The sequence below is a fragment of the Lissotriton helveticus genome, chromosome 1_1 (assembly GCF_964261635.1).
Source record: "Lissotriton helveticus chromosome 1_1, aLisHel1.1, whole genome shotgun sequence".
Taxonomy (NCBI): Eukaryota; Metazoa; Chordata; class Amphibia; order Caudata; family Salamandridae; genus Lissotriton; species Lissotriton helveticus.
In genome coordinates, this window is record NC_136057.1 from 419825916 (window position 1) to 419838425 (window position 12510).

The window sequence follows — 12510 nt, forward strand, 5'->3', positions numbered from 1 at the left end:
CCTGAAGGTAGAGTGCTTGGTTTTGTGTGAGAGTTTGCCCAGGCAGGAGCTGAGCCTCTCTGCAGCTTTCGGAAACCCTTCCTTATAGCTGTTCTATGATACATCCATACCATATACTCTTAAGTGCATTATAATCTCGCGTTTAATGCGGTTAATGCAAACTTTGGAGTGGCTGCATCAAAACATGTCATGTTTGGTGTCAAACACTTTGGAATAATACCCCCCTACCCCTGCCAGTTCTGGCGGCGGGGGTAGCATTCCACCCTTCTAGAGGGAGAAGACATGTACACACAAAATGGATGCTGCTGCCACAGACACAAGTCTGACCTCCTGCTGCTGGATGCAACGCCAGCAGGGTAGGCCTGGACAATAGGTTTCCTGCCCAGGGAGGTGCCAGCACCTCCCCAGACAGGTTTAGTGTATTGGGGCAGGGTGGGTTCCATTCAGTGAATGCTTTCCAGACAGTGCCTGGGGCACACAAGGTGTCCCCGTGCATTTCCCAGTTCAAACCGGTTGCTGGGGCATTCAGCCCCAGCTCTGGCGCGAAACTGGACAAAGGGGAAAGGGGTGTAACCACCGCTTCACCAGGTCCTCCCATAGTTGGGACCCAACAGTTAGTCCAACCCCTAAACTTAGTATAAGTATAGGACTCCAGTCCCTAGGACTTTAGATTACTCTGGACGAAACTGTGAAACATAAATCTTTGACCTTTGACATTCCATATCAACTGGGAGACGGAAGAAATCTCCCATGGGGTCAAGGAGTGACCCCCCTGTTCAAGCAGGCACCAAAGAAGCATCTTGCCAGTCTGCATTTTCGAGGCTCCCGCTGGATCCCGAAGATTCTGCCACACAGGACCTGGACTTCCGGACATCTCCGAGGCTGACACGAGTCCCCAGCAAAGCTGAGACCAGTAGCTATCACGAGAGACGTAGGACCGCAACTCCTGGACATCCTGCACATTTGCTAGTGCATTGACTTCCCAAGCTTTCCCAAAGTTGTGCATTGGGCTACTTGTCCAAGCCCTGAGCACCTTTTGCACCACGTTTGTGGGTCTACACTCCACGAGTGTTCCGTGGGCCCGCTTCCTGCATTTCTGCTCTAGGCCCCTTCGCAAGCCCTGGTCCGTCGACTGGTGATTTCCCACGAAGGAATCTTCTTTGTTTCTTCAGCTTTCCTGGTCTGCACCAAAGCCAATCTTGTCATCTTGCGTGGGTTGCTGTTGCCAAGACTTGTTGGGTCCAATCCGGATACTGACGCTGCAGCACTCGACGCTCGACGTGGTACAGCTCGAATCCAGCTCCTGGTTGTCGTCGACGCCTCCTGGACCTTGTGGCCGAAGAGTCAAGCTTCACCTACATCCCCTGAAATCACCCGCCATCGGCTGGCATCTTCTTGTCGCCTTCCTGGTCACTGGCTAGTGACCCAGACTCTGTAGCCTCTGCTTTCGGGTTCTTCAGATCTCCGATCCATCCGGACACTCTTCTCCTGAACGCCTGCAGCACTTCTTTGCAGCTCTCCACTGTAAATGACGACGAAACCAGACACAAAAAGACACCTATGCATCCGGCTTCCCTGGGTGAGGTAACAAGTACTTCGGTGCTCCCGTAGGTCTGGACTCTCGAAGTGTCCAGTAGTGAAAGGGTTTTACCTTAGTGCACTCCTAAGTGTCCTTATTCTTTAAAATTCTAACTTTAACTTCCTCCATAGAAGTCAATGGTGATTTGTGGCTGTGTTTAGACACTGCACACGTCCCCCGTGGGCCTCCGGCGTCCCTACCATGGGTGGTTCCTGAAAACACCCAACACCAGCAACTAGTTCCCCAGATTCATGATCGAAGTTACCAACTGGATGAAATCCAACTGCCCACAAAACTTGGACCCACATCTTTCTCACAAGCAAGAAACCTCAGAATCATCATAGAGAACAAACTGGACATGGCCGCCCAAGTCAACACAGTGGCCTCATCCTGCTTAAACACCCAAGGATGCTGAAGAAAATCGTCAAGTGGCTTTCAGATAACACCAGGAAAGCGATCATCCAAGCCCTTATCACTAGTAAACTAGACTATGGGAACACCCTGTACACAGAGACAGCCAACCAATTCACAAGAAGACTGCAGACTGTCCGAAAAGTAGCAGCAAGCCCTGATCCAGTACCGGCTCTTACTGGATAGGAGAGGGGGGTGAGAGAGATAAAAAAGTTTTTAAAAAAATAAAACACCCACTTACATGGAATCGTGCCAGACGCCGCCTCCACCTAGTCCTCAATCTTCCTCGAGTCCGGCAGCAAGAAGCATCCGGGTCCCCCTCAGCCAATCACAATGCTGCAATGCAACATTGTGATTGGTCAAAACTGCTGTGGTTCGGCGCTCAGCGAGGCAGTGGGAGCCTGGACATGTTCTCCACCCAGGCTGTTATGTAGCCTGGGTGGAGAACATGCAAAGTGCACATGACGCTTGGGCCGGCCTGAGACGACCGGTCAAAGCGTCATGCACACTTACAGAGTGCTCACCACTACTCCCCTGCAGTGTTCCGGCATCAAGGAGCCCAGCTCTGCCCGTTCATAAACAACTGAGCCACTGCAGTAGGAAAAACAAAAATATAATAACGCTGGGTTATGTTATTTTTCCTCTTTCCACTGCTCGGAGAGCAGTGGGGCGACACTCCTCCGCCTTAGCGGGGGTGCTGCCACTGTCCTTATCACTCCACACAATAGGAAACTCCACTGGCTCCAGCGACATAAGCACAAACTCCTCACCCACACCTACAAAACACTTCACAACAGACACTACCTACTTGAATAGCAACATTATTTCCACCAACATTCTAGACACCTGTGCTCTGCCGGTCTCTCACTAGCACACACCCCACGCATACACAAAAGTAGAGCAGAAGGTCACACATTGGAGTGACCTCTCACAACACATCAGAGCCTCCTTCTCTTGTCTTGACTTTCACAAGAAGCTGAAGACCCGTCTCTTCGATTAAGCTCTTTAGGGCTGGCCTTGCACACCAGCTACAGAGCACCTGGCTACCCTCACTGGTGATTAGACACTATAAAACACCAATAACATACATAACATACTAAGCTTTACTCTTACTGTGTGAAGCTCCCAAGTGCTCTATTCCACATCTTTACTATTAAGGTTATTCATGTAATCTTATGCAGAGCTTTCTCCTGTCTCTTTCGCTTTTCTCCTTTCTCCTTGTGCAATCTTGCGCAGCAAAGTCAAGAATATTCTCTTTAGTTTGTCTACCCTGAATCCAGTTCGATCCAGATAGTTGGTAAAGGGAGTCTTAGCCTACGTTTCTTGTAAGCAGCATATCTGTATGAAAGCAGTAAAGGATTGCTATTCACTATGCTCCAATTCTGCACCAACCGATGCAATTTTCCCGAGCTCACCATAAGTGGCTATATCATAACCTGGGTGTGGGGAAGTTATGCAGGAGTGAGTCCCCCATTCCAGTGCAAAAGATGAGAAAGAACACAGATGGAGAGCTCAACAGTATGCCAGGAGTGCCTGGAAGACGAACCAGGCTAGTTGATGAAGGGTAATTGGAATAGAAATACTATACAAAAGAGTTTAGTTGAGGCGTATCCTCCGCTGTCAGTTGCACAGTAGATGTGGACATATGCTATGTCTCTAAAGCTGTTGGTTATTTCTCGACAGATTAAATAATAACCCTCTTTTATGAGAACATACTTTGAAGCGAAAATAAGTGACTATATCTTTCTTTCTTTCTTTATTCCTTTATTTCGATACAATCGCATCCTAAAAGGTACATTAAAAGCATTACACATTTTATCCTAGAGCGTTCACATAGAGTTACATAAACCTCTGATCTTGCTTATACAACTAATAAATTCCATTCAGGAGGGGTGTTAAAAGCGAATCTTTACAATAAATACATGAAAATAAAAAGACACGTATCAAAAAATAAAAAATATATCTTAAGTCAAGCAGGCAAACCGAAAAACAACAGTTACACATTAAAAACACAAACAATTGTAGGCAAATATTAATGTGCAATGAATGAACCCAAAGCAGCCAGAGTAGGTAAAATGAAATGCAGGAACAGCCATAATGAAAGTCTAAGGAAAAGATTAAAACCGTTTAAGATTAAGGATCAAGCATGGGATAGGTCAATGTAATCGCACGGCAGGCTAGGGTTGACAAAATTCCTGAAATGTACATACATAAGGTATCTTGGAAAACATCGCTCAACAAGCATATAACGGACTGAGGTGAGGAGGAAAATATTGAAAACGGGAACACAAGGTGGGATGTGGAACACAGATGATAGACTTCAACACCCAAACAAATATAAAAGAGTGAAAATAATGGAGAGCCACTGCCGGTCCCTTCATCTCTATAATCTCCATTAGTCACACCAATAGCAAAACATGTTGAACTTTGGCATGAAAGTAGAACTTTACTCAGAAACCATTCTTTTGTTGGTTTGGTGAAAATCTGCGCAGTAGTTTTTGTGAAATAAGTGTTGGAAAGAGGTGCCAAGTAGGCTTTAAAGTTGAGATTCAGTGATCTGTGACTCCTATCAAACACATTTGAATTTTTAGACAAATGTTATGAGATGGTGAAGATCTCAGTATAATTTTTTCCGCCAGCTTGAAAATTATGAACTTGAAAATCGTGTATCGATTTCAAATTACAACTTTTGTGCTGCCCCATAAGAATATGCAGGAAAGGGGAAGGAGTAAAAGAAGTGCAAGACTGAAGGGCATGGGTTTGGGAACCCAGAGACATAGAAAACTTGAATAACAGACCTGGAAAAAATTGAGAAAACTTCACGTGATTTGCAACTCTAAAGTAACTGCTATCTTGAGAGCTGCCATTTTAGGCAATGTATTCATCTGCCATATTGTGAAAACATCGCTTCACATAGGGTTTTAAAAAAGGAGGGATGTGAGGACGCGAAATAGAGAAGAAATAAAAGAAATGACAGGGGGAGAGCCAAGGGCTTATTTATGAATAGCTGTGGGGAGCCTCAGAGCCGGGGTGCTTCCTGCTGCCGCACTTGAGGGACGATTCCAGGTAAGCGTGTTTTTTAAAATAAAATCATTTTCATTCCCCCCACCTCTCCCTTCCAGGTAGCAACCGCTACTGTTATTTATTACCATTGTTGAGGGAGGGGCAGTTTGACACACTTGAGGCTTTGCTTCGCCCCCTACACAGCAAAGTTAATAAACATTAATACAATATGGAAATCTATCATATATAAATATGAATAAAGTACAAAAAAGTAGTAAACAGACGACATTCTTCTTCCCCAAAAACAAGGTTATTTGGGCTGGGTAATACCATTCACATACAATATCATGGTGTAACAGGCGATTTCATACTAATATTTCCAGCATACTCATTATTATAAAATTACTGTGATAAATTACATTCCCAAATTTCATTAACACGTATTGTACATAATAAGAATACCTTCTGAAGTGATAGTTACTCGGTCCCCTTTCCAAGAATTTAAGTTGAGCTTCTTTAACTGTTTGCAGCAACCTAGCTGTTGCAGGGCTCTATCTGAAACATCACAGTCACGGAGATCCAACTTTTCCACATCTGGGTGTAGCACCTGCATAAAATATCAAAATCTACTGCATCAAACCAATTCCCATCCAATCACAACAGCATTAAACTCTGTAAAGAAGCCAGTATCCTCAAAAACAGAGCATTTTTATATATTTACTAGCTTACCCGTCGGGCGCTGCTGCGACCACCGAAGAAAGGAAATTCAAGGAAACTCATCATGATAACATTCAATTTACATTGTGTCATTTTTATTAAAACATATTCATTTTAATATGGAAAACATTTCAAAGTGTCGTTTTAATTCTATTTATTTATTCGAGTGCTTGTGGATACACGATCTTTTGTTTTTCCTTGTGGTGCGTACATCAGTATTCCAAAGTTATGAGAGGCCTGGGGGGCTGATATTTAAAAAAGTGTTATGCCAGAAACCTTCGCGGGAGTGTACTCAACAACTTCCCAAAGTTCCCTGGCGATCGGATGAATGGTGTTTTAATTCTATTTACTTATTCGAGTGCTTGTGGATACAAGATTTTTTGTTTTTCCGTCTTGTGCGTATATCAGTATTCGAAAGATTATGAGGGCCCTGGGGGGCCGATATTTAAAAAAGAATTATGCCAGAAATCTTCGCTGGAGTGTACGCACCAACTTACCAAAGTTTCATGGCGATCGGATGAATGGTGTAGTATTGCATAAAGGACAAACAGACAGACATACTTTCGTTTTTATATATATAGATAATGTTGGTTCACCACAGAACACTCAAAACTTGCAAGCACATAAAAGCTTATGGAGGAAAAGTTACATACTTGTAATCCTAGTTCTCCTCCATGGGAATCTTCTTTGAAATCAAAGACATCTGTGTAATGGCATATGCCTGTTTCTCATTCACACATCTTTTCCACCTACCTCAAATAATGGTTGTGGTAAGACCTTAACCTTAACTCTCAACCTCACCTTCAAATCAAATCAGGTGCTTATTAAGCGCGACTACTCACCCGTAAAGGTCTCAAGGTGCTGGGGGGCGGATGGAAGGGGTCCGCAGGTTCCAGTCCAGGAGGGGGTCTGTGGAAGAGCCATGTTTTGAGCTTTCTTGTGAAGATGGGGAGCAGTGTTTTGAGTCTGAGGTGAAGCGGAAACTCGTTCCAGGCTCTGGCCGCGTGGAAGGAGAAGGAGCGGCCTCCCGATCTGGTCTTTCTGGTGCGGGGGACCACGGCGTAGGAGAGCTGGGCTGATCGTAGGGTCCTTTGGGGTGCATGGAAATTGAGTTGGCTGTTTAGGTATGCTGGTCCGGTGTTGTGGAGGGCCTTGTGAGCGTGGGTTAGCATCTTGTAGGTGACTCTTGCTTCGATGAGTAGTCAGTGGAGTGTGAGCAGGTGCTGGGAGATGTGGCAGTGTCTTGGCAGGTTGAGGACCAGTCTTCCGGAGGCGTTTTGGATGTTCTGTAGCTTGCGGGTGAGGTTTTTGTTTATTCCGGCATTGAGTGCGTTGCCGTAGACGAGCCTGCTGGCGACCAGGGCGTGAGTGACGGTCTTTCTTTCTTCGAGGGAGATCCATTTGAAGGTCTTACGTGGGGGGTGGAGGGTGTGGAAGCAGGAGGACGAGACGGAGTTGATCTGGCGGTCTATTTTGAGCTCTGAGTTCAGGATGATTCCCAGGTTGCGTCCGTGGGGGTGGGCGGGCTTCCCAGGGCGGGGGGCCACCAGGTGTAATTCCAGGCGTCTGGGTTTGGGCCCATGATGAGTACTTCCATTTTGTTGGTGTTTAGTTGTAGGCAGCTGTTTTTCATCCATTTGGCGACGGCTTCCATGCCTCCTCAAAAGTTGTGTCTGGCGGTGTTGGGTTCGTTGGATAGGGAGAGGATGAGTTGGGTGTCATCTGCGTATGACACAATGTTGAGTCCATAAGTTCGGACAATGGGGGCGAGGGGAGCCATGTAGACGTTCAAGCGCGTAGGGCTGTGGGAGGATCCCTGGGGGACTCTGCAGGTGGTAGGTGTAGGGTTCCGAGAGGAAAGGGCACAGTCTGACCCGCTGCATTCTGCTGGAGAGGAAGGAGCGGATCCAGTCGAGGGCCTTGTCTTGGATCCCTGCCTCGTGGAGTCTGCGTATTAGGGTGCGGTGAGAGTCTGTGTTGAACGCCCATGAGAGGTCAAGGAGGATGAGGGCTGCTGTTTCTCCGTTGTCCTGTAAGGTACGGATGTCGTCTGTTGCCACGGGGAGGGCGGTTTCCGTACAGTGTTTTTTTCTGAATCCGGATTGGGAGGAGTCGAGGATGTTGTGCTCTTCGATGAATGTGGCGAGTTGGCTGTTGATGGCTTTCTCGATGACTTTCGCTGGGAACGGGAGCAGGGAGATAGGTCTGCAGTTTTTGAGGTCGGTGGGGTCCGCCAAGGGTTTCTTCAGAAGGGGGTTGATCTTAGCGTCTTTCCAGTCGTCAGGAAACGAGGCGGTTGCCAGGGAGCGGTTGATGGTGTGGCAGAGAATGGGTGCAATGGTGTTGGCAGCTCTGTTGAAAATGTGGTGGGGCAGGGGTCCATGGGGCCCCCGGAGTGGTTTTACTTCATCATCTTCATTGTGTCTTCTGTGGTGAGGGCTGTCCAGTTGTTGATCGCAGGCTTCAGGGTGTCAGGGGTGCTTGGTGAGGGTTCAGTGTGTTGGCTGTCTTCGTCGAAGTTGTCGTAAAAGCTCCTGATTTTGCTGAGTTTGTCGGGGAGGTCTTGTGGGGGAGGTATGTCGGTGGACTCGCTGGTGGGTTGGACGAACTCCTTGATGATGTTGAAGAGTTCTTTGCTGTTGTGTGCATGAGTGGAGATTCTGTCTTCAATCGCTTTTTTCCTCGTTTTGCTGATGAGTTGGTGGTGGGCGTTGGTGGCGGCTCTGAAGTTGTTGTGGGCTTCTGTGGATTTGGTGTTCCTCCAGGTCTTTTCGAGGCGGCGGCAAATGCGTCTGGACTCTCGGAGTTTGATGGTGAACCATCTAGCTTTCTTGGCGTGGGTGGTGTTGTTTTTCTTGAGGGGGGCTATGGTGTTGGCGCTGTCAGATATCCATCTGTGCAGGGTTCGAGCTACAGTGTTGGCGTCGTTTTCCGCGATGGTTGGGGTGCAGTTGCTGAGTGATGTGGTTAACTGGTCGTCGGTGACTCTGGTCCAGTTTCTTCGTGGGAGCAGGTGCTTGTGTCTGCGGATGGTGGGTGTTCTGATGGTGAAATGCACGCATTCATGGTCAGTCCATGGAAGTTTGGTGGTGTGGCTGAAGGTGATGGCGTTTTCTGTTGTGAAGAGGGGGTCGAGTGCATGGGTTCGGTCACGTCCAATGTTGTGGAGATTGTCCAGGAGGGATGTGGTGCTGGGGTCCAGTTGGTTGTTGAGGTGGAAGTTGAGGTCTCCCAGTAGGGTGTAGTTTGTGGACGTGATGGCATGCGGGGAGATGATGTCCGTGATGGAGTTGGCGAAAAGTCCGTGAGGTCCAGGGGGTCGGTAGATGAGGGTTCCTCGGAGGGTGGAGGTAGGGCTGGCCAGTATCTTGAAGTGAAGGTGTTCAATCAGGTCTGTAGGCTCGTCAGGGAGTGTGCTAAGGTGGAGGGTGAATTTGTGGACGATGGCGATTACCCTTCCCGGGTGGGTGGGGCGGTCCTTCCTGGAGATCTTGTATCCTTGGGAAATGGCGATGTCTGGTCCCGATGTAGTTTTGGTCAAGGTTTCGGTAAAGAATGCTACGTCCGGGGTAGTGCTGTCGAGGAGTTCCCAGATTTTGGTGGCGTGTTTGTGGAGGGATCAGACATTGAGGAGGATGCATTGCAGGGTCTTCGGTTCGGGTGTGTTCTTGCGGGCTGATTGCGCTGGGGCAGTGGTCTTGGCGGTGCTGCAGGTGTGCCCGCAGCGGTGACAGCTGAACGGTCCGTGGGTGTCGGCTGGTGATGCTAGCTTGCAGTTGTTGCGGCTTGGGTTGAGAGCATGGAGTGCCGCTGGGTCGTAGTGTTGGCAGTGCAGAGATCCAGGGTTCCTGGTGCTGGTCGTGGACGTGCGCAGACGGGCTTGCCTTTGGCGCCTGGCGGCGCGGCCTCTGCGGCCACCATTAAGTAGGGGTCGGGGTGGGCTGGACAGCTGGGAGGCGAGAGCGGGGAGGGGAGATGGATTGGGCCGATCGCACTGGTCTTGCTGGGGGGGGTGCGGGGGCAGCAGCGGCGGGGAAAAACGGGCTGAAAAAGGCAAAAGGAAAAAGGCAAAAAGAGAGAAAAGTGCAAATAAGGCGGCAAAAGTGCAAGGGAGAGTGGAGGAAAGACACAGAGGACACAGGAGAGTGAAAGGGGGAGATTGAGATGATGGCATAAAACAAGTGAAAAATGGAGGAAAGACGCAGAAGGAGAGTGAAGGGGGGAGATAGAAGTGAGGAAAAAAAGAGTGAAAAAGGAGAGAAGAAGCGGAGAGAATGGAGACACTGGACCACCAGGGATGAGGCGCAGGGGAAACCTGCGGGTGGAGGAGAGCCTTGAACACCAACACTCGATTGTGCAGGGGCTGGGGGAAGGCCTCACTTAATGGTGGAGCTGCGAGGGAGGGAGAGCAATTTCACTGACAATGAGTCAGTGGTCCTGACTCAACCTTTGGTTTAAACACTTGGCAACTCTGGGTTCTATAGTGAGCCATGTGAATTCCACAACCTTTACAAGAGGCATACGTGACAAACGTTTGAAATGGGATATCCTGATGAAAGGAGAACTCCCTTCAGAAGGTTCTTTGGATGATTCCACTATGGAAATGATTGAAGAGCTGTCAGTGTTTGGGTCAGCCTGTGTACTGAGCTGCCCTAATAACCTGTCCCACATAAGCCTTTTTAAACAGACGTGATTTTAAGGTGAGCATTCTACACTACAAAAATGCAAGATGCTATACAGCGCAGGAGTGAAGGGGTTTGCAAAAAATTAAATTAAATTTTTGTAAAGAGCGATTTATCACCCTGAAGGGTACCTGGGCACTGGGGGGCGTCGGGGAGATTAAGTGAGCAATTGCCTAGAGTCGCATGATGCTGAGCTGAGCTGTCGTCGGCGATCGAACTGCGAGCCCCACACTCCGGAGTCAGCCGCTCTGTCCGCTGCGCCAGACCTCACCTGAGCCTAGCTATTGAGCGTGAATGCTTTGTAAGACTGCAACATTTTTCCATGCTGCCTCGTCTCAATCATAGGAAATTAGAATGGAAAAGTATCGAGCCAATCTCTGTTGATGTAAAAGCTAGATGAAGTCATTGCTTATCGCCAATCAAGGGCTTTCCCCTGGATATAAATGGCCTTCACGTTGTCTTGCATACTTAGTTTGTAAGATTTCTTGCGTTACAGCAACAGGTGGTGAAGCAAGTGGCAGATATGAACTCTATTTTGAGAAATATCACTGTTCTGGAGATTTTTACCAGTGTTTCCTGTAATCGTTTGCTTCTAACCACACAGGCTTCAGGATTTCAGCTGCAGATTTTATGCAGTGAAATGTTAAATAGAGAACTATCCGAAAAGAGCATGGTTAAGGTTCTCTGTTCTACGTCTGATTTCAGGCAAGGTAGGCAATGCCAAGAAGAGCAGCTGTGAGCCAGGCTGCAGCAGCAGCCGTATGCCACCAGTTTGGAATATCATGATGCTGCCCTTATTGGGTCCAAAAACATGCTATTCCAATTCAAAGCCTCTTCGATTTTTTTCTTGTTTTTGTTGGGGAAGGTCTTCAGAGAATTGTTGGGGAGATTCCCAGAAGGAATGGGTATGTAGTCCAAAGTGTACTATCCATGCTGCTAAAGTACAACAAGCTTTTCTTCCAACAGAATACAATTGTTTCATTTCCTTGTTCGAAAGGATCGTAGACAAAGGAGCAATGGTGTGACTCACACTGCCACGATAATGACTAAATTTCAATTGCAGCTCAAGAAAAACAAGCATTTACAATGCAATGGTTTCGCCTTTGGAAAAGTTAGAGCTATTGGCATTGTAAATGACAACATTTGTATTTATGTGTTGGTTTTGAAAACAGATAAATAAATGGCATTGTCATTTACATTGCCATTAGCTTAATCTCGGCAGTCACTCTGCACTCCCCCTGCACTCCCTAGCTACTCCCCCTGCACACCCTAGCTACTCCCCCTGCACTCCCTAGCTACTCCCCCTGCACTCCCCCTGCACTCCCCCTGCACTCCCTAGCTACTCACTACTCTGCACACTCACTACTCTGCACACTCACTACTCTGCACACTCACTACTCTGCACACTCACTACTCTGCACACTCACTACTCTGCACACTACACAAAGATCTGTTACAATTAGAATTAAATAAAACGAGGTGTAAAAAATGATATGAAGTAATCTTCCTAGAGTCCCTTGTTCCCGTCGAAGGGGACTCTTTCAGAATATGTGACACTCCCCCTGCACTCCCCCTGCACTCCCTAGCTACTCACTACTCTGACACTCACTACTCTGCACACTCACTACTCTGCACACTCACTACTCTGCACACTCACTACTCTGCACACTCACTACTCCCCCTGCACTCCCCCTGCACCCCCCCTGCACTCCCCCTGCACTCCCTAGCTACTCACTACTCTGCACACTCACTACTCTGCACACTCACTACTCTGCACACTCACTACTCTGCACACTCACTACTCTGCACACTCACTACTCTGCACACTCACTACTCTGCACACTACACAAAGATCTGTTACAATTAGAATAAAATAAAACGAGGTGTAAAAAACTCCAGAATGAACTGCAAAGCACTAAGAAGTAACACTAAAACACAAGCAGTTGCCACCGTTGGCCCACCCATTACATCAATACTCCTGTACAGTAAACAATAGTTGTCCAGCACAGGAACACACATTAGTTGGGACATCAGTTTTGTTCCAGTGTCAGGAACATCATCACTTTCCTGCACAAATAAGCTATATTCCTATTGGCTGAGCAGAACCTTCAGTTAAAA

At 47.7% G+C, this 12510-nt stretch overlaps 1 protein-coding gene across 8 annotated transcripts in view; it reads right to left on the reverse strand.

Annotated features, from left to right (window-relative positions):
* The window catches only part of AMN1 (antagonist of mitotic exit network 1 homolog), an 851867-nt gene that overhangs the window by 477459 nt on the left and 361898 nt on the right, over nt 1–12510 (reverse strand). For all 8 annotated transcript variants that reach the window (XM_078673783.1, XM_078673782.1, XM_078673780.1 and 5 more), the window contains one exon: nt 5456–5600. In XM_078673783.1, coding sequence (XP_078529909.1) covers nt 5456–5600 — 145 coding nt within the window. The remainder of the gene's footprint in view (nt 1–5455; nt 5601–12510) is intronic.